Raw genomic sequence first — 25,134 nt, forward strand, 5'->3', positions numbered from 1 at the left:
TCAAGAATCCCACAAGATTGGAAGAGCCCTCTTTGTGACAAAAGAATCCTTCATATCATAAGCAACTCAAATTCCGAAAAGAACAAAAGAGCAGAATAGGCAAGAATCAAAAGCCTTCAGTTTTATGGCTATTTGATCACCAGTCCACATCACAATTAATTGTAACAGATCTTCTGTATGGACAACTTATAGCCAAAAACTAAAAGGAAAGAGGTGTTGCTTTCCAAATAATGTGGTTAAGGAATTCAAAATATTCATGATAATACCAGTCTAAATTGTGCCCATGCTTTACATATAATGAAGCAAACCAAAAGGGGTTAAGAAGTACACTAGAAATCTTTTATTCCTGCCCTCACACCTCATATGATATTACAGGGTATGAGTTAGTAAACAATAAGAAACTTAAAAGTTTAAAACGAAAATGCAAGCAAATAAAATGATTTCAATGTCTTAAAGAGGGACAAAACAGAAGCCAACTCCTACACTGGAGACCCATGAGCCTTCCAAATCTTGATCCATTCGAACATGGCTTCACCAGCACGAGTAAAAACAGGATCTAATGGTCCCAATTGTTGCTTCACTGCTGTTGCAATCTCAATCACACAATCTTCTGCTGTGGCTGCTGTCCGTGGCAACCTCACTGACTGAAAGAAAGGGACAACTTCCTCCATGAGCTTCATGCCTTCCCACTCTTTTTTCAAGCTGTCAATCGCATTACCTCGATCCTTTCTCCACACATAGGGGAGCCCACTTTTCACGCCAAGCCCAAGGTGGTCACATACAACCTTAACACACATTCCACTCCAGATATCTTCCATTGTTTCCCACCTCAACTTTCCTTCCCCAGCTAACTTCAAAGCTGGCAACAAAGCAGGGCCCACCAGCTCGCGATCAAAAGCAATGTTGATTCCACTAATGGGCATCATGGCCCTAGCAGGAACAGTCATCACTGCATCAACATATCGAGAGTTTCTCTGTCCAGGCTTCAGAGCTTGCGTAGGAGCATCAAAGTCGGCTAAATTAAGCCAGAGTCCACATGACAAAGCACATGCGACCCCATTTCGAAGACTAAATGGGTATCCACGAACAAAATCTGCTCCCTCACGATAAGGGTCATACAGGGTATTAAAGAAGTAAGGAGTAGCAGGAGCTGTCAAGTTCATAATATGCTGGTCCACAGCGTTTACTAAGAAATCCTTTTCATCCTTAGCTGGGAAACAGTCATCATCAACTGAGATGATGTACTTTTTCCGAGACATGAGAAAGCCAAAATACCTGCACGAATATCCAGAGAAGAGAATAGAATTGGAAGGGCCCACGACTTGGTCTATATGAGACTTAGTATAGACATTGAGGTTAAATCCTTCTGGTATCTTGAGTTCCTCATTCAGATCAGGGTCTTTGACAATTATCAAGTCGAATCGAGAGAATATCGGTCTCCATTCATTGAAGAATGATGTGAGGTCTGAATTGAGTGCTCCTATTATAATATCGACATCATTGTCCTTGATGTTAGTTACAGACATCTTCTAAACTAAATGAAAACAATCCAAATTCAAGAATCTGTTTGGCCCCTTAAAAGCAAGTGCCGTTTGTCTCAAAATATAATTGAGTGGGCTCACACAATTATTTCTTAGAATTTCTCAGAACATCCTATCAAGAGAAAGACAACATGTCAGAAGAAAACCAACTGAATTCTGCTCAAAACTTCCTGGAAGAATAGGATGAGAAGTATTCAAATATAACTCACTCGTAGGAAGGACGGGGGTGAGCACGTACTGGATATTAAGTGCCTCGATAACTGAGAGGACTTCATCTTTTCCAGTTGCCATGAATAGCTTCAGAACTTTCTCATTCAGCTTTCCAGCTTTCAATGTTCTCTATAAAACATGAAAATCAGCATTACTACAAAGATAGATTGCAAGACCAAACAACACTGAAAAGTTTAGAAGGTTAAAAGCTAAATGGTGACTAGAAGTGAGAATAGAAAGAAGACTAGAACATTAAATGCAACAAATCTATGAATATATTTAACTGCACAATCATGTATGGGGTCCTAATCCTTCTGTGACCATGAAAATCCTTTACTTGTGTTAGGATAAAGGAAAAGGACAAATCATAATAGGCAAAGCAAAAGCCGGAGAATAAGCACTTCATGGTACAACGAGCACAGCTAGGTGATGCACATTGATATGAAAACTATAGAATTACCATGGCGGAAACACAATATTCAAGTCATGATGCTTTAAGTAATTTGCATCTGAGGCACATATGAGGGACAAGAGAGGGCATCCAAACATATAATTTGGTAGCAAGTTGATTAACCAAATCAAGTACAACCTGTCTAAATCCAAGAAGACTTCAAAAATCTAATCAATGTGTCCATACCACAGTTCTTTCGCATGGGGACTGTATAAACAGAATTTTATCTAACATACATATGTCCTACTCCCTCAAGTTTCCAGGCAACCATTAATTTCAAAATGAACATTAAATGTGTATGACCTGTAAAGATTATCATGTGAACAGATACCTCTAATTTGATCTTTTCTGCATGTAACTACTTCATTTGCTTAAGATCCCAAAAACTATCACACTAACAGGACATACTTCATTCCTTAAATGCATGTATTAATATTTTAAACAATCAACAAACATAAAAGACAATGTTAGCATATGGAGTAAATGTTTCTTGGGCATAAGAAGCCCTTATATTCATGCGGTAATCTATAGATAATGTAATAAGCCTTCTGCCTTGTTCTTTAATTTCTATAGTTAATGTTATGCCTTAATTATGTTATGTAATTATCTGAAGAAAATCATAAGAGTTCAACTAAATCTTTCTTTTTTGTTTCCATTGAGAAAAAGATGAAAATGGTAGACTTTCACTTATTCAATTAGGAAAACAAATTTTAATTCAATTCAATGGTTTTGCATCCACATATGATGTTCTGGCATTCAGCTTAAGAAAATCTCATGTGACCTAAATAATTACCTAACCAAAACGTTTAGTAATTCTAGACATCCTAACTTTCACAATTTAGCCCATGGATCTAACTCCCAGTGGCATGTGTTCATTCTCAGGAAAAGACATCACAACAAAAAGCTGCAAACTTGACAATAGAAAAACTAACAAACCAACAAATTGCCAAGGCTATCCATTTTTATAACAAAATTCAGGCAACAAAGTTCAACCAAATAAACGAGAAGATATCCTCCCAGTTGGTAGTTTCCATAATCTAGGCAAAAACGTAAAAAATGCAAAGAAATTCATCAAAATATCTAAGATTAGAATTCCCTTCAAAAAAAAAAAATATATAAACTTTATCTACAGTGAAAAAATGAAAAAGAAAAAACCTCAAGAAACACTAGAAAGTGAGAAGGGTACCGCAAAGAGATCGAGGAGGATGTGGTCAGGAAGGGGAGAGAGATCGGAGAAGTGAGAAAGATGAAGAACGGCTGTGTCTATAGCCAGGGAGAGCAACGAAGGCGAGGTTCTCATTCACTCGCTCATCTGCTACATATATATATAAGGGATAGTGTATAGGTTAAAGCAACATCATCATCTTTGAGTTGCTCTCCCTAATGCAGAGACAGGAGCAATTGGCGAAGAGAGAGAGGGAATTAGTCTAAGCTTTGTCCCGAAATTGAAGGGGGGAGCAATGTGATCTCCGTCAATGGTGTTGATCAGTAATAAGAATAGGATGATCACGCACCCGCCACTTGATTTGTACACGTATCAGTTGACCCCCTCTAGTTTCTGGTTAATACTATTGTTTTCTGTTTCATTAGCTCTAATTGTACTTAATATTCTGATTAATAGAATCTAATGGCTTTATAATATTACATGTACAAAGGGTAATAATTGGTCGATGTATAAAGGGATTTGACTTGCTTGGAACCGAATTCATAGCCAGATCCATCTACCAATCCATAGAAAATATATTTTGTTGAAAGGATGATATTTTGAACATATATTAACAAAAAATTATAAATATAAATTAAAAATTCATGTTTTTATGATTTATAATAAATTTTTTAATTAATTCATTATTTTTCGAAAATAAACTTTTTAATTATCTCATTAAATCCTTCATTTTCTAAAAAAAGAAAAAAAAATTCTTCCCGAATTGTAAAATTATTCTATTAAATACTTAAATTGATAAATCACATAAATTAAATACAAATTTACAATTTTTTAATTACTAAATATACATTCTTTTTCAACAACTCAATACGATTATAATCAAATTATTAAATAATAATTTTCATATCAAACAAATTGTTTGATTAGTATTCAATATATATTCAATATGTGCAAGTTCATGACGTTGAAATATTTAACTATTTAACGGATGTAATTTCATAATGAACAATTTATTTAATCAATATAAAAATGGACAGTATTACAAAATTTCTTTTTATAAAATTCAAATGTCAGTTTATGAATTTAACCAATTATATTTACTAGTTACTTCGATTTCATCATTTTATGCAAGTAAATAAAATACATAAATAGTCCATGATGTTCATGTTTTGAAGCAACCGTCCATGGCGGTCTAGAGGTTGATCGGAGGCGATAACGCTGGAGACTTGTAGGCTTCTTGCCTGGAGCTGTTCATGCGTAATTGGGGCTTCCACCCTCCCCTTTTGATAATAATAAAAAAAATAAAAATAAAAGAGTATAACTGGATCACTTATGTTAAATCTAATTTTAACTAATATTTTCAACAGCAATAACTGGATCATCTCACAAGCATGAGATCCATCCAGGTGATTTATGCTGCTTCCACTTTTGTATTGCAACCATAAGCATGAGATCCATCACATTCCAAGTAGCTTTCAGGAACTTGTCAACTATTATAAATGCCACTCCACAATGCACCAGTACTAATCATCATGTCCAAATGCATACAGAATTGCAAAAACACAACAGTATTCACATTAATTATTAGGAAGAAGATACTGCTAAAAGATTTGAAATCAAGTCCTATATGAAAACCAAGTGTCTATTTTACTCCAACAATAGACATCAGAAACCTAAGCTTATCATTCACTTCAACCAGATCAGATGTTTCCTTGAATGAAGCAGGTGGCTCAACGCCAGTGAAAACATAGAGAGCTTTAAGCTCCTCGATACACGTCCCATGCCGTGCAGTTGTATATCCTACTATTTTGCGCATTGCATTGATCTTTTTCCATATTGTCTTCTCACTGTAAAGTACCTAAGGCAGAATAATATCAGAAAACAAGATTTATTTTCAATCCAATTAGATGCATGATGGCTTCTCATTCCATAATTTACTTCATTTAATTAGCTTCAGTTTGATTGATTTCCCTTTCATACCCACAGCAGTATTCAAATTCCCATAGTAGCATTACTAGCAGTTTTGCATGTATATCATTTGCTTCCCTTCAAATGCAGTACTTTGTTTCAGAAAGAGCAAACAACAATGGGGTTTAAAATATTCAGCAAGGTTCGAGATATTGGTGACATAAAAGAAAATGCAACTAATGTATGAAGATATTCAGCAAGGTTTGAGATCCTAAGAATAGTTATTTTGAAGATCCTGTCTTGAGTGTTTGAGATACTACAAGAACAGTACATCATTTGCGCAACTTATCATTACCAAATCAATGAAGAAAGAAATTGATTTGAAAATATAATTTGCAGTAAGTCGTACCTCATTGATTGGAAATCATACCTCGTTAGAAGCCATTCCAGGGTCATTCTCAGAGGGAACTCCACCTCGTTCAGGTTCACTTGCCCTTTCCAAGGAATCAAAATTTTTTGGGGCTGTGTGACTAGACTGCTCAATCCCTGCAAATGAATCAAGGGACTAAGAAAGAATTAGCATAATGACAACGAAAACCGGCTAAAATATGAAGTCCAGAGAGTTGATTATAAAGCTTTACCTTCTCTAGAGGAGTATTGCGTCTGAGCTCCATTTTTAACTCTGGCCAATTCAGATCCACTTTCATCTGCATTTGAGGTTATTGCAATTTCCTTAGAGACAGCAGGTACACTTTCTATAGTTCCCATTTCTTTCAGCTCTACACTTTCAACTGGCTCTCCTTTGTCACAATTTTCTTCTATTTTTTCGACGATTGTCCTGGTCTCTATGACAACATGGCCATTGGCATTTCTAGCTAGTGTCTCTGTTACAGTTTCTTCAACATTTATATCAGTTTTCTCAAGTCCTTCCTCTGCACTCTGCTTGTCTTCAGCCACTAATTTAGTAGCTTCAACCTCATCCTTAATTTTTTCTATCAATTCTCTGGTCTCCACCTCATCCTTAATTTTTTCTATCAATTTTCTGGTCTCCATCACCAATTTATTGTCTTCATTATCCCCTCCCTGACATAATTCTACAGCCACATCTGTCACTTCAAATGGCGCCTCCGCCTCTCTAACATCACTGCCACTTTTCTCCTCTCCCTCAATCACAACCATAACAGCATGTATCTCTTCTCTTGCATCCTTTTCATTTCCTATCACTGGTTCTTCTTCATTCTTTCCTCCCATTCCTTCAATTTGCATATCATTCTCCTTTGATGCTTTTTCTTCTTCTTTGTCTGCATCCTTATCGACATCTTCTTCATATCCATTCTTCTCCACAACTTCGTCCTTACCATACACTAATTCTTTATCAGCATTTTCTCCTCCATATTTTTCTTCCTGTTCTATTCTGTAGTCCTCAACAGAAGTAGTCGTAGGACTTGGAAGCAACTTACTCATGAGTTTCTCAGTGCAAGCATAGCTTGCTAAGAAAATCCCATATGGGACTGAACAAGCAAACCCAAGTGCTGAGATAACCATAAGTGGAGGAACAATCACGGGTGCAGAAGATATGACAAAACCAGTAACTAAAATTCTCTTTCCCAATGCCAATCCTTTATCCAAAATCCAGTTCATCTTTCCACTGTTTTCTTCATATCTCTGATTCTCCTCCTCCATTATCTGGTCTTCCATTCTGTAATATGATCAAGTTATTTACCTTAAACTCAAAACAAGCCAGCTATTATATAGATATACACACAGCTCATTCTTTGTTCTTGATTGCTAGAAAACAAAGAGACAAATTAAAATCAATTATTCCTTCCTTTGTGTGTGCAAGAGTCATTAATTAAAACTTTCACTTTGTTTTGTGTGTACCAGAATCGACTGATCATACAGGTAAGGTAACTCTTGTAGGATCTTATATAGAGGTGAAACACAATATAAGCATTTAACTAAGTTTACCAACTAAAAGAAAAGATTCATCTTTAGACAATAATTCTAAATCATAGAGCTGAAACTATTAAAAATAAGGCAAAATACAAATGACTTACATATAAATAACACAAAGTTGATGCTAAAAGCTTCCAAGAACCAAGTATTGCTATGAACTTGTCATGTAAATGAGAAACAACAGGAAGACGCGAGCCTCTACCTGATAATGGAGCTTTATAGGCCGTGCAACTCAATCGATCCCATAAAATGGATAATCTTGAAGGTGCAGAAAGTAGAAATCAGCAAGTGCGGCTTTAGTTGTTGGGTTCTTGATTCTAAATTAGTGGGTGCGATCGAGTCCGTCCATTGTAAGGAAGGTGGGCGGTTTTGGGTTACTTTTTGACACGCGTTGGAGAGAAATGAAGATAGATGTGTCGTTGACTGCATGAGAAATGCAGGTGGTTAGATGGATATGGTTGCGCATTTCAACGTGGCCGATGATCACCATCGCCACTTATCTCTCTCTGGTCTGCTGTGCATAAAGACACACCAAAACAGAGAGCAAAGCCCAATGCAAGATCTCATCATTTCGCTTGCGTCCGTGTGTGCATTTCGAGTTATCGACTACCGAGTCCACTACTGTCACACATCCTTTCAGTCCCACGTAAAGCCGATTTCGGCAGAAACGACTAGCCGTTTAGTTTTTAGTTAAATTGGTGTTTCGTGATAACTGGGTTAAATATTTGGGCCGATATCTTTCTGGACAACTAGTGATTGGGCCATCCTTTCGGGTTGGATAAATTAAACCCAAAGAGGAAAAGAAAACTACAATCCTAGCCCATGTAAGATGTGAGACTTATTTATAATGAACTATAAATAATTAGAAATAAATTTTTGTGGTTGACATTTAAAAAATAAATTTTTATTGTTTTTTCTGAACTGAAAAAAAATAAAAAATAAAAAAATTTATTGATTACAATAATTTTGACCAATTTGTTGAGTTAAAAATATGATTATCCTCTAATTTCTAGTGTTATGTTGACCTATTAGGCCTTTTTATGAATCAAAATATAATATCATTTAAAATACAAAATTTAACTAATAATAAAACGTAAATCATGTGCAACTTTATTAATACATAAAAATATGATAATTAGGTGTAATTTGGTTGATCTTTTTACTAATAAGAGGAGTGTGAGATCTCAAATGAGAGTTCATACAAGATTTTTACCATCTTTAAATGCGGAATATTTCGAGTTGAAATTTTAAATTATAATCTCTTCATTCCACTTAATAGCAATAAATGAGCATTTTATGTTTCATTTTAAGTGTCCATTTAAAATTTTGAGAATATATTAATTTTTTTTCAATTTTATCTTTATTTATTAATATTTTGTAGCAAAATTAATAGGGAGTTTTTAATTTTAAAAGGACAATTTATAATCCTACTATATATTTTAATTATTTTTTTATACTTGTAAAAATATTAAATGTTGCTTTTAAAGTATAACCACGGGAATATCAATTATGATAAAATTTGAGTTTTTTTTTTTTAACCGAAAAAAAATGAAATTCAATTAATTCTACCACTTTTTTGTTAATTCATTGGAACCAAACCGGACCCACCCAAGCATACATATCAACCAAATTTTCGTTCATTTTTGCTCACGGCTCGGCATCGAAACTCGAGTTCCGTTGCTACTGATTTTACCCTCCTCTTTTTCTGCCGGAGATAAGAAGACCGTTCGTAGTGTCCACTATTATACACGATCGGTACAGGTGACAGGTACATCAATTTTGCTTGCGACTCTCGATTTGATATCATGAACACAACCTTTTTGTATTTGTGTGCTCTATTTGAGATCTCTTTGTTAATTGGCCGCGGCCCTAATGTTCCACCTATGCAGCAATACAGAGAAATTTGGTAGACATATTTGTAACGATGAAGATTACCAGAAGAGATATTGTACCGGACGGCCCTGGTAGTGTCAAGGTATAAGTTCATATTGATTCTTCAATTGTTTACTTGCCTTTGCATTTGAATGCCTTTGTCATTGAAATAGTATTTTATTTGTTTATTCATCTAATTACTAAATGCTTTTTTTAGATGACGCCAACTGATGCAGATGATCTCTGGTTCGCTTACAATTTGATAGCTCCTGGCGATAACATTATGGCTGTTACTGTTAGGTGAGTACTGTAATTTGAATAAGTTGTTAATGTTAGGTGAGTACTACAATTTGATGAGTATTGGTTTAATTGTGCAATAGGAAAGTTTTAAGAGAAGCTGCGTCTGGGGGGAGAGATGCAGAAAGAGTTAAGCTGAAATTGGAAATAAAAGTTGAGGTATGAGAATTATAAAGAACAAGTAGATACTTGAGTTTATGTGTTCTCCTTGCTATTTGTTTGAGGATGCTTTCTAGTTATAACAATTATTTTCCCTTTTTCTTTTTAAGGCCATAGATTATGATAAAGTAGGGTCTGTCTTACGAATTCGTGGAAAGAACATTTTGGAGAATGAATATGTGAAGGTAATGGTAGCATCGTGTTAAACTCAGATTTGACAAAATGGACAAGTTTTGTCTTACGGGCAACTCATGTTAGTTTTGATGCAGATTGGAGCGTTTCATACCTTAGAACTAGAGCTGCATAGACCTTTTGTCTTGAGAAAGGTACACCACTTCTTGTTTTCTTCTTTTATTTTTTTCTAATCCTAATCCTGAACACCATGGAGAGTTTTTTTTTTTTTTTCTTTTAACTGTTGTCAATGCTTTTGTGTTTCATAAAAGTTTGTTGCTTTTGTCTTCTGCATGTGTACGTTTGGCTCATAAACTGTAATATATGTTAGGATATTTGGGACTCGATGGCTTTAAATGTGCTCAATCAAGCCTCTGGTATGTCATCTTCATTTACGAATTTCTTGCCGGTCTTGCTGTTCTTTGATAATTATTTTCTGAGGGTATAGAAGGTGTTATCATCAACCTCATGCATTTTCCAAGTTTTTTTCATTGTCATTTACTCAAGTTTCTAAGGGTTACATCAACCATTAATAAAATCTTGCTATTGTAAGTTGCATGCTTTATTTAAGTTGGAATAGTGAGTATCGCTCAATTGGTAGCATTGGTTAATGGTGAGGGACCTTCATTTAAGTAATGTTGACATGTCACTGCAATTTCATGCAATTCAATACTTTTGTAGACTTTTGTAGACAAAAAAACATGAGCCGTGCATGTACTCATCCATACAAAGTAGTTTAGTGCTCAACAAATAGGAGGCTTAAACGTAACACAGCAAAATTAGGAATGAAAACTAAAAATTGGTTGCTTACCTTTGAAATGTTCTGCCTAATTAGGATATAAATGCTAGCAATAACAAATAATGCACTTAGAACTTAGAGCAAAATTGGAGAAAAGAACTTAGAGAGGAAGTTTTCCTCCATGTCTAAGTAGGTGAGTAGCAAAAAGAAATTTCTATATGGTGCATAAAGCAGCTTGCAAAACTTTGTATCCCAATCTTGGTTTTTTTATTTTTGTACCTTGAACATTAATTTGCTGGCAGTTCTTACTTTGCGGCTGATGCTGCATGCGAGTGTTCCACCTATTCAATGTGGTTGTTTATGACTTATGAGCTTTTTTGATATTTTTTAAATAGCATTTCCTAGTCTTAGTTCATTGCAAGATGTTATATTTTTTAAAATACACATGCATAGGCTAATATAATTACTTTGTCATCAATTTTTTTATCCCTATAATTCAGATCCTAGTGCAAGTGCTGATCTTGCTGTGGTTTTAATGCAAGAAGGACTAGCACACATCTTACTTATCGGTAAAAGGTAAGATGATCCTTTGAGCATTTGAAGTTCAATGATAAAAGTAATAAAATAAAAATAACGATTAATCACATAACATGAAGCAATAATGTCAGTCTGGTTAGACAATTAAATGGTTATCATACAAGTTTAAGTGCAAAAACCAATCTAGCCAATAATATCTCCTGCCCGTTTTGACCTCTCATTAAAGCGTAAAATTATTTTTAATGTTCCATGTCAGGTATTGTAAAAAAATGAATTCACTTTTCTGTTGTCATTTTCTTCTGCACCCTTCTATTCCCCTTTATCTGAATTGAAAAAGATTGGGAGGGGTTACTCTCTGTCTTCTCCAAGCCAATGCCATGTCAGGGTGCACCTTCCCTTTGTCTAAGGGTGGAAGGATGCTATCTAGGTTGGTGTTAAAGTGCTAGGGGCAGAAGGATTGGTTTAGGTGATTGGTTTGACTTTCGGTTGACCTCATCAAAGCCACTAGGGAATTGTTTTCACCCTATTTCCTGTTGAAAGTGAAGGCCGAACCATAGAAATACTTGCACTTGTAGTGCCTCTCTAGGTTGATTGCTAGGTGAACATGTAGATGCTCATAATGTTGGTACAAGATCTTATGTATGTGGGGCTGTTGATGTAAGAATGCTCCATGATGCATCTGCTGGCCTGGGTGGCATGGCACTGCCATTGGCTGAAATGTGCCCATAGCAAATTGGTATACAAGCATCATTCTTTGTGGCTGTTCGACATTTTGTTGTTCCTTAAGTTTTAACTTCAAGGTCAGACAATAGAATGGAAAAAATCAATTTTATGTGAGCACTATGGGAGGGAGGAATATCTGGGTTCTCTATTTCGTGGTGATATCATATTTGTAAATCTGTAATGGAAGCTTGGAAGAGGAGAATTATGGTTGAAATATACTATGCTAGGGTTCAGTATAAATCCAAATAGATTGTATCTTCATGGTTTTATTTGGATATTAAGGAAAATCTTGAATGTTTAAGCAGGCTGGTCTAGCAGAGTCTTGCATTTGGATTTTGGACTAATATGATGCTTGTGCATGATGAAAGTCATTAAGATGATCGTCTTCCTGCCTTATTTTCTGTGATCTTTTTTTTTTCCCCCGTCCTCTTTTTAGCACTACTTTTAGTTTGATTGTATTTTGATGATCTCCACCTTTTTAGAAATATCTATTTTTATTGCCCTTTTTTAGGCTGTTGCTCTTTGTTCTTAATTGTGTTTTGATGATTTTGCAATGGTGCTGTGGCTGATGTATTGCAGCATGACAACTACTCGATCGAGGATAGAAACTTCAATTCCTCGAAAGCATGGGCCTGCTATTGCTGGTTACGAGTCAGTAAGTTTTATTTATTTATTTTTTATTTTTTTTAAATTGAGAATTGGAATCCAAGGACATATTTAAGTTGTTATTTTGTTGACTATTATGGATTTTGCTTTTATGGTTCTAGTTCTTTTTTATGTCTTCTAAGGATTCATCAGTTTATTTGGAGAAGTTTAAATCTTTCTGTTTAACACTATCTCTTTCTTCCTCGTACAGGCATTGAATAAGTTCTTTGAGCACGTTTTACAAGTGAGCATTATTTGCATTATTTGACTTGTAGCAGATGGTTTTACTCATATTAAATGCCTTAAGTACATGCCCCTATTTTTGATGGGTTTTGTTCTTGTGTAGGCTTTTCTAAAGCATATTGATTTCAAAGCTATTCGGTGTGCTGTGATTGCAAGCCCTGGTTTCACAAAGGTCATATAAATTGCCTTTTTTCGCCAATTTTTAAAATGAAATGATATCTATTATTGATTATGTTTTCATCCAATATCTACTCGGTTGTTTAGACTTATAATCTCTTATCTTGCCATATTTCCTTGAGCAGTGTATGTGATACCTGAGAGGTTTCTTCTAACATATTCCAGGATCAGTTTCATCGTTATTTACTGTTGGAGGCAGAGAGGAGACAACTGAGATCCATTATTGAGAACAAATCACGCATAGTTCTTGTTCATGCAAGCTCAGGATACAAGTATGTTGCTTTTATCTGCGCTTCTAGTACTTACAGCACTGAGAAAAGTAATGAAATTTTGCGATGGTGACTAGGTTTAGCATAAGTATTTGAGCATGTGTGAGACAGTGTCTCCTTCCACATTTCCTTTTCTGTTAATGCCTTGCATTCAGCTTGCTCTGCTCTTCCTGTGTGTCCTATTTTAATTCTCATCTTAGCCAAATAAAATTGTTGGGTCATTGTGCTTAATTGTAAATCATAGAAATTTGCTCCTGCCTTTTCATTTTGTACAGCACCCTGAAGTTTCTTTATAACTTATTCCGTATTCATGTTTTTGTTGTTTGAAGAATAGATATCAAAAGGAGAAGAAATATCATTCTACACTGATATTTGGGAAGCTCTATTAGAATATAACAAAACTTGTCTTGTCCTTTCAATTTGATGAGCTGTATAAATTAGTTTAGGCTTAGTATTCTGGTAGAATGATTTAGGCTCAGCAGTCAACCTTTGAGCTAGCATATTATAAGCTTTGCCACTGCTTGTTTTGATGTTATTTTTTAAAGTTCATTCTGTCATGCTTTTATTAATTACTGAACATTAACATTTGGTGTGCAGGCATAGCTTGAGAGAGGTTCTTGATGCTCCAAATGTTATGAACATGATAAAAGACACTAAGGCTGCACAAGAGGTAATTTTAGACAAATCCCAGTGGGCCAATATTTTCTCATTTTTGCTTTGCTTGACAATTCTTTCCTTGTCCTAGTACTAGCTGATGCCTACTTGTGTTTGTAGAAGCATATTGTGTCCAACATCTAACCAAATGTGACAACATATTGTTCTTCTTTTACAGGTCCGAGCACTGGATGATTTCTTTGACATGCTTTCCAATGTAAGTTCTGTTCTCAAAATGAGTGGATTTCGGCTTTAATTGTAAAGTTTGCTTTCCTTGCCTGGCTTTCTATATGTCGATAACGAATCACAGAAACTCAAGGATAAGGTTGGACACTAGAACACAATGAACCTAAGTTCAACTCTATGAGCCATTCAATCTTAACATATGATTGATGGTAATATTACTTATAGATTAGCTCTTTTAATATGCTTATATTTATGAGATAACTCGAATCCCAGGTAAATTCTTAAAATGTCACTTAAGATAACTCGTGAGTCCCAAATAAATTCTTAAAATGTGCTTTGAGTGTGGGTTTTTTTGATAGGATCCAGCTCGAGCATGCTATGGACCGAAGCATGTGGAGGTTGCCCATGAACGAATGGCTGTCCAAACTCTTCTCATCACAGATGATCTATTCAGGTTAGTGTGATTAGATTACTTCTAAACTTTCAACGGTAACTACTATAAACATTACTACTACTATTAGCTAAGTAAGAGAAGCATTAAGAGAATGTCATTTAGTCAACTAACATTTGCAGTTTGCATCATCTGTTTTTCTTATTATCTCATCAATGATCAAACCTTGATCTAGGATCCCAATATTGTTCATGACAGAAGTATAATACCTTTATGCGAGATCAATATTATGAATTTACTGTTATTGTCTGGATTTCAGAAATGCTGATATACCAACAAGGCAGAAGTATGTCAATTTAGTCAACTCAGTGAAGGATTCAGGAGGCAATGTTCACATATTTTCATCTATGCATGTCTCAGGAGAGCGTGAGTACCATTTCACTTTACTTTAAGCATTCATAAACCAAATACGATATTTTCGTAGACTGAATAGTTTTTCAATGGTCCAATCTAAGTTGGCATAAATTTTGAATCCATCGCTTTTCTCTCCAAAACAGAATTGGCACAATTGACTGGCATTGCTGCAATCCTTCGATTTCCTCTACCAGACCTAGAAGACATTGAGATGTAATAGAGGTATATGTACTAATATTTATCTGCTGGCATCGGCAGTTGTATAATATGTTAAGTTCAACCTTATTTATATACCCAACAAAGCAATAGATAGCTGTTCAAGTTGAACTTTCGTCTTTATATTATATAAATTGTATAACAATATGTATAATGAAATTGTGGAGTGTAAAATTAAAGATTTCATGAAATTTTTCAGTTTAATAAATCTCATTAGGTATGAGATCCTAACAATTTGTGTGTGTTCTTTTTAAGAGCTAACAATTATTTTTTTTTTCCAGTTAAAAAAAACAATAAATTATTTTCTAAATGTATGATTTATGAAATGCAATTAATCTTACTCTATTTATGTGAGTTCTTTTTATTGTGAAGCTGTTTTCACGAGATTTCAGTTGTATGTAAAATGAAATGTTTGTTGTTGTTGTATTTCCAAGATATGTCTAATGGATCACTTTCGGGGCAATTATGGAGATCATTTGAGTATTTGTTGAGCATTTCAACCTTCTTCTGCAGCATAGACAGGAAGGCTATGCGAGGCAAGAAATTTGGGAGTTCAATCCCTCTTGATTGTTCCAGAATATGAATCTCCTCCATCAAGAAGTTTCTTTTAGGATCACTTTCAGGGCAATTATGAAGATCATTTGAGTATTCATTGAGCATTTAAACCAATCTAGTAGTGCAATGCATATCATGATCATTTGAGTACTCATCATACTCTCCTCTTACAAGGATCTTCCTAAGAGACTCTCTAGCTGATCCAACAATGCCCAAGAAAGCAATCATGGCATCAGCAGGTGATGACAAAGTCTTAAGCATCCTATTCAGCTCTGAAATGCTTGCATTTAGTTTCTCATTAATCTTGCTAAATATATCAGGTAAGCGTCTGGCTATTATGGTTGCTTGAATTTGAGTCAATTTTTGAGCAAGAATCGGAATACCCACCATGGATTTATCAATCTTGGACAGAAGAGGATGATTTTCAAAGAGTACAACTTCTTGTTTTCTGGCTTCATCATAAGACTTATCACCAATTCTATTCCTAACACAAACATAACCTAACCCTATATTGACATCATCTCCAGTAACTTTCTCAAGCAACCCTTCAGGTGCCTTATTAGACTTGGTGACAATAGCAAGAGTTCTCTCACCAGTCCTATCTACTTGTCGTGACATTCTAATTGATTCACAAGTAGGAAAATCAATAGTTGCTGATAAAACATTAAGAATAATACTTTCTTCAGAACATATATACTCCATTATAATATTTGCAATTTGCTCATAAATGTTGTCAGGCTGACGAAGAACGTGCACCCTAGTAATTTCTGGTAAATCAATCATCGTAAGATCATGAACACCATTCTTTTTCACTATCAAAGTTAATGGAGTGTGGGAAATGCCTTTACCAATGCCAACAATTTCATCTGTAAATAAGATTAATGGCATTTGCAACATGGGTTTCATCGGTCGTCATCATTTTGCAAATTGCAACACCTGAGCTTTTCTTAGAGTTTAATGACAAAACGGTGCCAATCGATGAAACCCATGTTGCAAATGCCATTAATCTTATTACAGATGAAATTGCTGGCATTGGTAAATGCATTTCCAACACTCCATTAACTTTGATAGTGAAAAAGAATGGTGTTCATGATCTTACGATGATTGATTTACCCGGAATCACTAGGGTGCCCGTTCTTGGTCAGCCTGACAATATTTATGAGCAAATTGCAGGTATTATCATGGAGTGTATAAGTCCTAAAGAAAGTATTATTCTTAATGTTTTATCGATAACGATTGATTTTCCTACTTGTGAAACAATTAGAATGTCACGACAAGTAGATAGGACTAGTGAGAGAACTCTTGCTGTTGTCACCAAGTCTGATAAGGCTCTTGAAGGGTTGGTTGAGAAAGTTGCTGGAGATGATGTCAATATAGGTTAGGTTATGTTTGCGTTAGGAATAGAATTGATGATGAGTCTTATGATGAAGTTAGAAAACAAGAGCTGCACTCTTTGAAAATCATCCTCTTATGTCCAAGATTGATAAATCCATGGTGGGTATTCCGACTCTTGCTCAAAAATTGACTCAAATTCAAGCACCCATAATAGCCAGATGCTTGCCTGATATATTTAGCAAGATTAATGAGAAACTAAATGCAAGCATTTCAGAGTTGAATAGGATGCCTAAGACTCTGTCATCACCTGCTGATGCCATGACTGCTTTCTTGGGCATTGTGGGATCAGCTAGAGAGTCTCTTAGGAAGATCCTTATAAGAGGAGAGTGTGATGAGTACTCGGATGATTATGATATGCATTGCACTACTAGATTGGTTGAAATGCTAAATGAATACTCAAATGATCTCCATAATTGCCCTGAAAGTGATCCTAGAAGAAACTTCTTGATGGAGGAGATTTATATTCTGGAAGAATCAAGAGGGATTGAACTCCCAAATTTCCTGCCTCGCACAGCCTTCCTGTCTATGCTGCAGAAGAAGGTTGAAATGCTCAACAAATACTCAAAGGATCCCCAAAAGTGATCCTAGAAGAAACTTCTTGATGAGGGAGATTCGTATCCTTGAAGAATCAAGAGGGATTGAACTCCCAAATTTCCTACCTCGCACAACCTTCCTATCTATTCTAGAGAAGAAGGTTGAATGGATATCAAGAATATCAATTGATTTCGTGGAAAAAGTGTGGACTTACATTGAAAATGTGGTACTTTCTGTTTTAATGCGTCACTCTGAGAATTACCATTAGCTTCATTTATCTACTAGACGGACAGGCCGTAAGCTTATATCCAAAATGAAAGATCAGTCGATTAGTTAGGTTATGGAAATTGTTCAAATGGAGGTGATAGATTACACTTGCAATCCTGAATACATGAGCGAGTGGAATAAGCTGATGGGTGAATATGATACATTCAAGAAACAAATCTAAACAACTAGCCAAAATGCTACATGGATTGAAGGCATTGGAAACATTGAAGTTTTGGGTATCAGGATAATGTTGTTCCACAAGCTTTCGACCTGGAGATGAGAATGACTGCTTATTGGAAGATTGTATTGAGAAGGCTGATTGATTCTATGGCTTTGCATTTGCAGTTTAGTATTCAAAACCTTGTGAACATAGAACTTGAAAAGGAAATTATTAGCGAGTTGATGGGTGGGTGCGGTGGTGGGCTAAAAAGAATGCTGGAAGAATCACATTCTATTGCCAGTAAGCGTGAGAAGCTGAACTTGCGCATCAAGTTGCTTGGAGAGTCCAAGACTGTCCTAGGAAATATAATGGACAAAATTGCAACAACTTATCTTGATAATTGATTAGGGTTACTCCATTGAATGAATATTATGGTCTTCTTTTTTTTCTTTTTCGTTGCATTTAGGTATGTTGGAGTTCTAGTATTTGCTTTTGTTTTTTGTTTTGGTGTTTGAGGGGAAGACTTGGATGTTGAATCTATGATCCAGTTGTAGGTGTATCGATGAAATTTGTGTTTTAGTTGTCCAATTGAAAAGAAGATCATGGCTTTAATATTTTAGGTGGTGTCTAAGACATGTGAACATCTAGAATCAATTAAAATTAGGTATTTTTCATTCTTGTTTTCCCCATAATTTCTGATGATTTGCCTTTCAGTTGGAAAAGTTTCTGCTTATTTTGGCAATGTCTTCTCACCCTCTTCTTGCAGATTCACAATTGTATTATCTGTTTGGTTTTGCAGGGAAGCCCGATAGTTCATCAGGTGGCTTAACCAGAAGAGGTTGTCCATTGACTCTTTTATATATCTCAAGTTCAATGTCCAACTATGTCATCATTTCAATGATGAAGCCAGAAAAATCAATGTATATGTCTATCAGCTTACGATAATATTTTATCCAAGAAACTTGAATAAAAAAAAGAAAAAAAATGACAAACTCAATTTGCCATGTGTTTTACAACCCAACAAAACTCCAATATTTGTCATACAAAATTGACATTCATACACCCAATACTCTATTTTTTATTAAAAAAAAAATCACAATCTATGAATTAATAAATTTATATAAAAAAGTATTTCTAATACTTATTATTAGATAGCTTAAAAAAAAATACTTCTTTTTAATATATTCAAAAAAAAAACTTATTATATAGGAATCAATTATATAAGAATTGGACATGTAACATAAGGTACCAGGGAATTACCCTATTGCATAAATTCCAATAATTCAAATAATTATTCACAGTTTAATTATTTAGGAGCGAATTTCACTTGAGAGATACAATTGCCTGCTTTTTGGATTAACTATAAATTAATAATATAGTAATCACCAAATTAAGACTCTATTTGAACCCAATAAACCTAAATGAATTTGATAATAAAAATGTTTGCTTTCTGGTCTTTGTCTACGAAGTCATACCATGTGAACATTCCTTTCTTTTCTTTTCTTCTCCCTCTAAACAGGGTGTCATAAGGATTCTCTGGAAGAAAAAAGGGAATTCTAACATCTTTGGTCCTGTGTTCTCCTGTGCAAACAACCAACAACAAGCATCTCCTTCTGATCTTCAACCAACTAAAATGACAGCCTGTCCTCAAGGCTTTATCACCTACAACGCTACCTTCTGCGCGTGTCCGCCGGGGCGCTTCCTCAACCGCACCACCAACAGCTGCTCCTTTTTCACCGTTGGCTCTGCTATCTACAACGACATAGGAATTGCTGATACTGTGACGTTTCCGGAGACTATCTTCTCTTTTGATTCTATCAAGAAGTTTACTCAGTCGCAGGCGGTTTTCTTGGAGGCCACTCTAGTTGTGTTAATTTCTTGGCTTTTGTTTTGCATCTTTTTGAGGTTTATGAAGCTTGGCGATGGAAGAAATATTTGGTTCAAAATTAGGTGGTGGGTTAGTCGTTTGGATATTTGCTTTGCTACTAGGCATTGGCTGGTAATTTTCTGCCCCTCGGTTAATTTCTCTCTTGTTTTTATACGGGTTTCAAATGTAATGTCCTTTTGTGCAGTTTTTTTTTTAAAGATTTAATGGGGCTATTTCTCACTGGTTGCTTTCTCTTCACATTTGTTGTCCGGGTTTTAAATTGGATACATAAATTTCTTATTAGCTGCTAGTGACATTACTGGAGATTAATAATGTATAGCTACTTTGGCCGGTATTTGCTCGATGGTTGTTTCAGAAATTACTATCTTAATCGTAAATAAGCATTCTTTTCTACCAATCTTGAAGGACTAGATTGACTACTTATTTGTGGATTGTATATGCTAACCAGATGTTTTTGGTACAATTGGAACTTTACTCTTACTGCTTCTCTTTTAGCTTCATATATTTTGTTTTGGCGAAAGAAGGTGACTTCCAAGCTCTCTAAATGATTTTTACGCTTAGTTTCTAGTCATGCCAACTTCTTCCTTTAATCGGGTTGTATATCATTTGATGCTACCATTTTTCAGGAAAAAGTGACCTAGCAAGTACCTTTTGCTTTTGAATATTGCAATGTGAGCTTTTAACTGTTGCTCTTTTTTTTTTCCCTCTTAAAGGATGATCAGCAGAAGGTTGTGAAGCGAAAAACAGAACTCGGTGGAACTTTCTCAGTTGCAAGTTGGATACTTTTCATTGGCTTGTTTGCTGCGTAAGTATATATGTGACGTTCCTTGTTTAAGCAAGCAGTTTCCATTTCTTGATGCTATTGTACACTATGATATGAATAATTTCAGAATTTGGAGTCTATTCTTTTGTGAATTTACATTGACTTGGTTTTTAGTTTTCCTCAGGTTGCTTTACCAAATCATATCAAAAAGAACCATCGAGGTGCATAATATCAAACCAATAAATGCACCTGATTTGGCTTCTTTTGTCAATGACATGGAATTTAATGTAACCACCGTTTCTAGCATGAGCTGTTCAAACTTGCGTGGGCTGGGTACTTTAGTTATTGGGAATCCTGGCCTTATGGAGCATAGGGTTGCCAGTCTTAGAGATTTAGTGAACTACACCTGCCACAACACATCTATTGGGCCAACTCTAACTTTTAAATGTACCGACTGCCACTTCAGTCAAGATTATATGTTTATTTCATGGCAGTTTGTTGATCTTCCTAATGCTCCTGCCGGTGCTGTTGGTTTTCAGTTCAATCTTACCACAAGAAATCATGCTGATAGAAGGCACATGAGTTTTGTTAGTGGTACACTAAAGAATGCAAGCGCTTTTGATGATAGACCAGTTACATTTAGAGGGATGGATACAAATATATTGAAATTTAATCTATTTCCTCGACTATACCATAATCTAAATGATCTAAGGCTCCTCCAACCTCTATTCCATGAGTTTATTCCTGGTTCATTTTATCGCGATATAAATCAGTTCCAAACCTCCCTTCAAACTTCACGTGATGGTCTCATCAACACTACGCTGTACATCAATTACCTCTCTGCATATGTTGTTGAGATTGAAAATCAAAACATAATGGGCCCTGGTAGGTAATCTGATTTACCTGTGTTTATCATTCTGCTATTTGATTATCTTCTACCTAGAATCTGCAGCGGCAATTTTGATAATTTGTAACCTTGGTTGCTTCTTTACTTTGACTTTCTTATGATTGCACTGCTGCATGCATCTTTGATGATTGCCTACATCTTGTGATCACAATGAAAATTTACTTTTACAATTCAGCATGAGTTCCTATTTCTCAACAGCACACATGTGGACACATGCTCAGCCAAAACATGCCTGAATTAGTTTTGTAGACTTGAATCTCATTTAGATCTTTTATCAAGGAAGCAAGGGATTTTGGACCTACTATGTTCCTAAAATTGCCCTCCTTTTCCTTCTGTACATGAAAAATAGATATAACCGAATTTTATGAAAAAAAAAAAAAAAAAAAAAAATGAACCAAAGCAAAATTTTTAAAAAAATCAAACTGCAAAAAATGGAAATCATTAGTTTGGTTGGTTTTTTTGGTTTGAACTATATACTTCTCACCCCTAGTATTTGGTGTGAGACAAAGTACCAAGGTTGGCAATTGGTTTGCTGAACAATGACTATTGGGAGATTATGGTCATAAGTAGTCTCAGTAAGAGGAAGATCATATATGGTGGTGTTTGTATATGCATGTCCCTCAGCTTCTATAGCAGCTTTAGTAAAATAAATTTGTATATTGAGTTAGCTGCTATGACTCTTGGTTGCCTTGAGTTTAGTGTTCTACTTTACTAAATCTAGTTTTGTTTATACAATATATGCTACATTCGGCAATCTTATTTCACCCTGTTTGCAATGCAGTGAGCTTCCTTGCAGATCTTGGTGGACTGTATTGCTTTAGCATCGGTATATTTTTCTACTTCTTGGTGCAAGTATGATTCTTGTCCCTTTGGAAGCTGTTCTTTTGCTTCCTTTTGACTCTTCTGTTTTGATGAGAAATTAAGAAATGAGGTGGAACCGTGGAAGAAGAAATATTGTTTTTCAATAAATAAAGGTATTTGTGTATGTCTAAATTAGGAAGGTAAAGCAAGCATCATGAGGAGTTGTGAGGATTTGACCTTCAAAGAGTTGAGGGAAGAGATTTCAACAAAATGCTATATATTAAATTAAATCCTTTTGAAAATAAGAGCTTGTTAAGCCCATTCTTTGTCTGCTATTGGCAAAGCACACATGCAAAGAGTGTTGTGCTGTAATAATTTTGGAAGTTGAAAAAGTGGTTCTGGTGGTAGTTCTATTGCAGCATTCTGATAGGCGTGATGGGTGGTGATAATTATGTAAAAGATTTTGAATAGGCTTATAGTCCAAAGAATCAGGAAAGAGGCTCAAACAAGTTTTTTTGTTTTGCATACCTCTGAAGATTTTGTGGTAATACTTATGATAATTTCGAAGAACAATTTTCATAGTAGGTGCGAATGCCAAGATAGAATAAGATATTTGAAAATGTAAAAATAAGTTATTTGATGTTAATATGCAGCTGACTTTAACCAACTTGTGACAAAAACAGATGTCACCAAAGTGATATAATTATCTTTTTTTATTAAATTTATTATTTGTTTGGTACAGAGTGAGTACAGAATAAAAAAACTCCGCAATGAAGATAGCACCATGAGAAGCATAAGAAACCGGCTAAAAGCTCAAAATCATTGGGATAAAGTAAGTTCCTTTCCAAGGAAGCAGCTCATATTGGACTCTAGCTACTTTTTTACATTGAGCTTAAATTTTTATTTTTGGATCCTGTAATTAGCTGACTGATTATACATTCTTCTGATAACTAGTTGAGGAAATATGTGACTTACACATGGGGTAGAAGCAAATTGGATGAGGACCTCAAGAGCAGCAAATGGGGATCTGGTTGCAGTTTTCTCAAGGCACCTTCAGTTCGTGGCAGTGATTCATTGCGGAAGAGAGCGTCACAACATAGAATAGATAGTATCCGTTTAAACAGAAGAGAAAGCATACCTAGTGAAAAGGTAATGCATTACTGTTTGCGTTTTTGTAATCTGCACCAAGAATTTGAGTCTGAATCCTCATTTGGATTTTGGAGCTTCTCTTTTACCCACCCTTCCTAAATCACCTATTTTTTTCTCGTGAAGAATGTAATACAAAGAAACATTCATATGCAAGGAGTCAAATCTTCTATGGCAGGATCTACATTGGACATTGAAGGGAGGTTATCTGATTCAGGGGGAAAACATGTATGTTGACTTCCTGTTTCCTTCATTATAAGATGTGATTCTCTTGCATGCATAATGCCAATAGAGCTTTTAAGAGAGATACTTTCTCACCTCTTTTCTGTTTCTACTTCATTTTCTATCTGGTTTTGATGATTTGACCCAACTAAATTTATAACTCTGATATTTCATATTTAGTTGCTTACTTTGCATTTAATCATAACTGAGTTTTCTTCCTTTTTTCTCTCTCCTAAGTTGCCTGGCTCTACAAATAATGGAACACAGCATTCAGTTGCTTTGTGCGAGGGAGATGCCTTCGAGTCTCAAGAACATTCACTGACCAATGATAATGTTATTCCTTTGCCACCATCTCTAGCTAATATAGGTATTTTTCCTTTTCATATTTTTGGTTTATGTCCTTCTTGTTACATTTTCTGTCAGGGGTAGAAGCAATCTATTTGGGTTTGAAAAGTTAATTAAAAATTAAAAGGCAAAGCAACAAAAACTTCAGACGCTCTCAAAAGGCTCAAATTCACGAAACTTACTAGCTAGTTTGACCAGTAATGATTGAATTTGAGCCTTTTGAGCGCTTTGAACGTGTTTATGGTTTACCTTAATAAAATGGCTCTTTCATCAAAAAGAGAAGGAATAAAAAAATAGCAACAAAATTTGCCTTAAGAAAATGTTATACGACCAACAAAGAGTACAGATTGAATGGTAGACAGAAAGAAAGATCCCCACGTAAAATGATATAGCCACATGGTTATCTTGTATCATGCTGTAACTTGGCACCTAGTTGCATGAAAACAATTCATAGATCCGCGAAATCTTATGTCTGACTAATACAGAACTTAAAATGTGGAGTATAATGGTTTTACAGAATCCTAGCCTCTTGGTTCTGCCACTTTCTAATTACTTCTTAATGTAAATGCTATTGCTTTCTTATTGTAGAATTTAAGGGTGGATCTGAAGTCGATATTTCTGATATCCAGAAGAACCTCCAGAATTTGTACAACTACAATGTCGTTCTGAGGGAAAAACTTCTTGCTACTCAAACATTGCTTCATAATATGGCATCAAAATCTTCAACTTCCTTATCAGAGAGCCAAACATAACACGCTTAAGTTAGACAACAAGTTTCTCCACCCTACTCAGATTATCAATAGAGATTACCATCAGAGTTCATTAAAGTGTGTTTGGAAATACATGCAGATTCTATCCTCAGAAAAAGAAATTTGCACTTGACCATCAGGTCCTTCATATTTACCCATAGGGCAAAGCTTGAAACCTTCATATGGTACCTGAATGGAGTTTGTCGAACGCGGAAGGTTTGCATTCTTTGGGAGAAGGGTTTTCGGGTTGTTTTTTTTTGTAATTATTATTTTTGAAATTTATTGAAGGATTCATGGGCACTTCGTTTTAGTTGTCAAACTGCAAGAACTTGAAATGGTGCCTTCTTGTACATGTGAGAGAGAAGGGAGGGGTAATAGCCTGGTGTGCAGTATTTTGTAATGGAGAAGGTTTTTGCTTGGTGCATATTCTTTGACAAATTGAGTTTTTCATTCTTTAAAATATTGTTGTTCTTATTCT

The 25,134-nt window shown here is 35.2% G+C and overlaps 6 protein-coding genes and 1 pseudogene across 11 annotated transcripts; 3 read left to right on the plus strand and 4 right to left on the minus strand.

Annotated features, from left to right (window-relative positions):
- Nucleotides 1-220: 220 nt before the first annotated feature.
- RGP5 (Alpha-1,4-glucan-protein synthase family protein) lies at nucleotides 221-1,526 on the minus strand. The gene has a single exon (XM_089718368.1). The coding sequence runs from the start codon at nucleotides 1,524-1,526 to the stop codon at nucleotides 480-482; it is 1,047 nt and encodes a 348-aa protein (XP_089574494.1). The 3' UTR covers nucleotides 221-479.
- Nucleotides 1,380-3,745, minus strand: LOC149498677 (UDP-arabinopyranose mutase). The gene is made up of 3 exons (XM_089718370.1): nucleotides 3,389-3,745; nucleotides 1,751-1,880; nucleotides 1,380-1,653 (listed from the first exon to the last, which is right to left on the minus strand). The coding sequence occupies exons 1-3, from the start codon at nucleotides 3,500-3,502 to the stop codon at nucleotides 1,634-1,636; spliced, it is 264 nt and encodes an 87-aa protein (XP_089574496.1). The 5' UTR covers nucleotides 3,503-3,745; the 3' UTR covers nucleotides 1,380-1,633.
- Nucleotides 3,746-4,840: 1,095 nt separating this feature from the next.
- Nucleotides 4,841-7,735, minus strand: LOC149498678 (uncharacterized). 5 transcript variants are annotated; one of them, XM_089718508.1, is made up of 4 exons: nucleotides 7,434-7,735; nucleotides 5,917-6,974; nucleotides 5,706-5,821; nucleotides 4,841-5,225 (listed from the first exon to the last, which is right to left on the minus strand). In XM_089718508.1, exons 2-4 carry the CDS (start codon nucleotides 6,971-6,973, stop codon nucleotides 5,010-5,012), a joined length of 1,389 nt encoding a protein of 462 aa, XP_089574634.1. In that variant the 5' UTR covers nucleotide 6,974; nucleotides 7,434-7,735; the 3' UTR covers nucleotides 4,841-5,009. The 5 variants fall into 5 exon arrangements, with proteins under 5 accessions (XP_089574634.1, XP_089574636.1, XP_089574637.1 ...); XM_089718510.1 differs by having other exon boundaries at nucleotides 4,841-5,214; nucleotides 5,685-5,821; nucleotides 7,333-7,735; XM_089718511.1 differs by having other exon boundaries at nucleotides 4,841-5,214; nucleotides 7,333-7,734.
- Nucleotides 7,736-8,838: 1,103 nt separating this feature from the next.
- On the plus strand, nucleotides 8,839-15,158 carry PEL1 (Eukaryotic release factor 1 (eRF1) family protein). 2 transcript variants are annotated; one of them, XM_089718435.1, is made up of 17 exons: nucleotides 8,839-8,999; nucleotides 9,121-9,206; nucleotides 9,321-9,403; nucleotides 9,484-9,559; nucleotides 9,670-9,744; nucleotides 9,829-9,885; nucleotides 10,062-10,107; nucleotides 10,970-11,045; nucleotides 12,309-12,384; nucleotides 12,586-12,618; nucleotides 12,721-12,789; nucleotides 12,960-13,066; nucleotides 13,661-13,733; nucleotides 13,896-13,934; nucleotides 14,263-14,357; nucleotides 14,614-14,720; nucleotides 14,852-15,158. In XM_089718435.1, the coding sequence occupies exons 2-17, from the start codon at nucleotides 9,156-9,158 to the stop codon at nucleotides 14,923-14,925; spliced, it is 1,137 nt and encodes a 378-aa protein (XP_089574561.1). In that variant the 5' UTR covers nucleotides 8,839-8,999; nucleotides 9,121-9,155; the 3' UTR covers nucleotides 14,926-15,158. The 2 variants fall into 2 exon arrangements, with proteins under 2 accessions (XP_089574561.1, XP_089574562.1); XM_089718436.1 differs by having other exon boundaries at nucleotides 8,862-8,999; nucleotides 9,129-9,206.
- A 129-nt stretch (nucleotides 15,159-15,287) lies between these two features.
- LOC149498679 (dynamin-related protein 4C-like) lies at nucleotides 15,288-18,509 on the plus strand (annotated as a pseudogene).
- LOC149498680 (dynamin-related protein 4C-like) lies at nucleotides 15,585-16,262 on the minus strand. The gene has a single exon (XM_089717365.1). The coding sequence runs from the start codon at nucleotides 16,260-16,262 to the stop codon at nucleotides 15,585-15,587; it is 678 nt and encodes a 225-aa protein (XP_089573491.1).
- A 768-nt stretch (nucleotides 18,510-19,277) lies between the features above and the next one.
- LOC149498681 (uncharacterized) lies at nucleotides 19,278-25,116 on the plus strand. The gene is made up of 9 exons (XM_089718433.1): nucleotides 19,278-19,834; nucleotides 20,437-20,528; nucleotides 20,671-21,371; nucleotides 22,175-22,245; nucleotides 22,937-23,026; nucleotides 23,149-23,343; nucleotides 23,467-23,568; nucleotides 23,800-23,929; nucleotides 24,496-25,116. Exons 1-9 carry the CDS (start codon nucleotides 19,469-19,471, stop codon nucleotides 24,657-24,659), a joined length of 1,911 nt encoding a protein of 636 aa, XP_089574559.1. The 5' UTR covers nucleotides 19,278-19,468; the 3' UTR covers nucleotides 24,660-25,116.
- The last annotated feature ends 18 nt before the right edge of the window (nucleotides 25,117-25,134 follow it).

This window comes from Jatropha curcas, chromosome 2 (assembly GCF_041381405.1).
Source record: "Jatropha curcas cultivar XTBG-Jc1 chromosome 2, XTBG_Jcur_1.0, whole genome shotgun sequence".
In the NCBI taxonomy this organism is placed as follows: domain Eukaryota; kingdom Viridiplantae; phylum Streptophyta; class Magnoliopsida; order Malpighiales; family Euphorbiaceae; genus Jatropha; species Jatropha curcas.

Excerpts from the sequence above, each read along its gene's own strand:
- RGP5 (XM_089718368.1), bottom strand. The coding sequence starts at position 1,526 with ATGTCTGTAACTAACATCAAGGACAATGATGTCGATATTATAATAGGA.
- LOC149498677 (XM_089718370.1), bottom strand. The coding sequence starts at position 3,502 with ATGAGAACCTCGCCTTCGTTGCTCTCCCTGGCTATAGACACAGCCGTT. Across the intron at positions 1,881-3,388 it reads TCCTCCTCGATCTCTTTGCG|AGAACATTGAAAGCTGGAAA; the intron begins GTACCCTTCTCA and ends CATGTTTTATAG. Across the intron at positions 1,654-1,750 it reads CACCCCCGTCCTTCCTACGA|GATGTTCTGAGAAATTCTAA; the intron begins GTGAGTTATATT and ends TTCTCTTGATAG.
- LOC149498678 (XM_089718508.1), bottom strand. The coding sequence starts at position 6,973 with ATGGAAGACCAGATAATGGAGGAGGAGAATCAGAGATATGAAGAAAAC. Across the intron at positions 5,822-5,916 it reads GCAATACTCCTCTAGAGAAG|GGATTGAGCAGTCTAGTCAC; the intron begins GTAAAGCTTTAT and ends ATTCATTTGCAG. Across the intron at positions 5,226-5,705 it reads CTGGAATGGCTTCTAACGAG|GTACTTTACAGTGAGAAGAC; the intron begins GTATGATTTCCA and ends ATTCTGCCTTAG.
- PEL1 (XM_089718435.1), top strand. The coding sequence starts at position 9,156 with ATGAAGATTACCAGAAGAGATATTGTACCGGACGGCCCTGGTAGTGTC. Across the intron at positions 9,207-9,320 it reads ACGGCCCTGGTAGTGTCAAG|ATGACGCCAACTGATGCAGA; the intron begins GTATAAGTTCAT and ends TGCTTTTTTTAG. Across the intron at positions 9,745-9,828 it reads TGGAGAATGAATATGTGAAG|ATTGGAGCGTTTCATACCTT; the intron begins GTAATGGTAGCA and ends GTTTTGATGCAG.
- LOC149498680 (XM_089717365.1), bottom strand. The coding sequence starts at position 16,262 with ATGATTGATTTACCAGAAATTACTAGGGTGCACGTTCTTCGTCAGCCT.
- LOC149498681 (XM_089718433.1), top strand. The coding sequence starts at position 19,469 with ATGACAGCCTGTCCTCAAGGCTTTATCACCTACAACGCTACCTTCTGC. Across the intron at positions 19,835-20,436 it reads TTGCTACTAGGCATTGGCTG|GATGATCAGCAGAAGGTTGT; the intron begins GTAATTTTCTGC and ends TCCCTCTTAAAG. Across the intron at positions 23,027-23,148 it reads CTCAAAATCATTGGGATAAA|TTGAGGAAATATGTGACTTA; the intron begins GTAAGTTCCTTT and ends TCTGATAACTAG.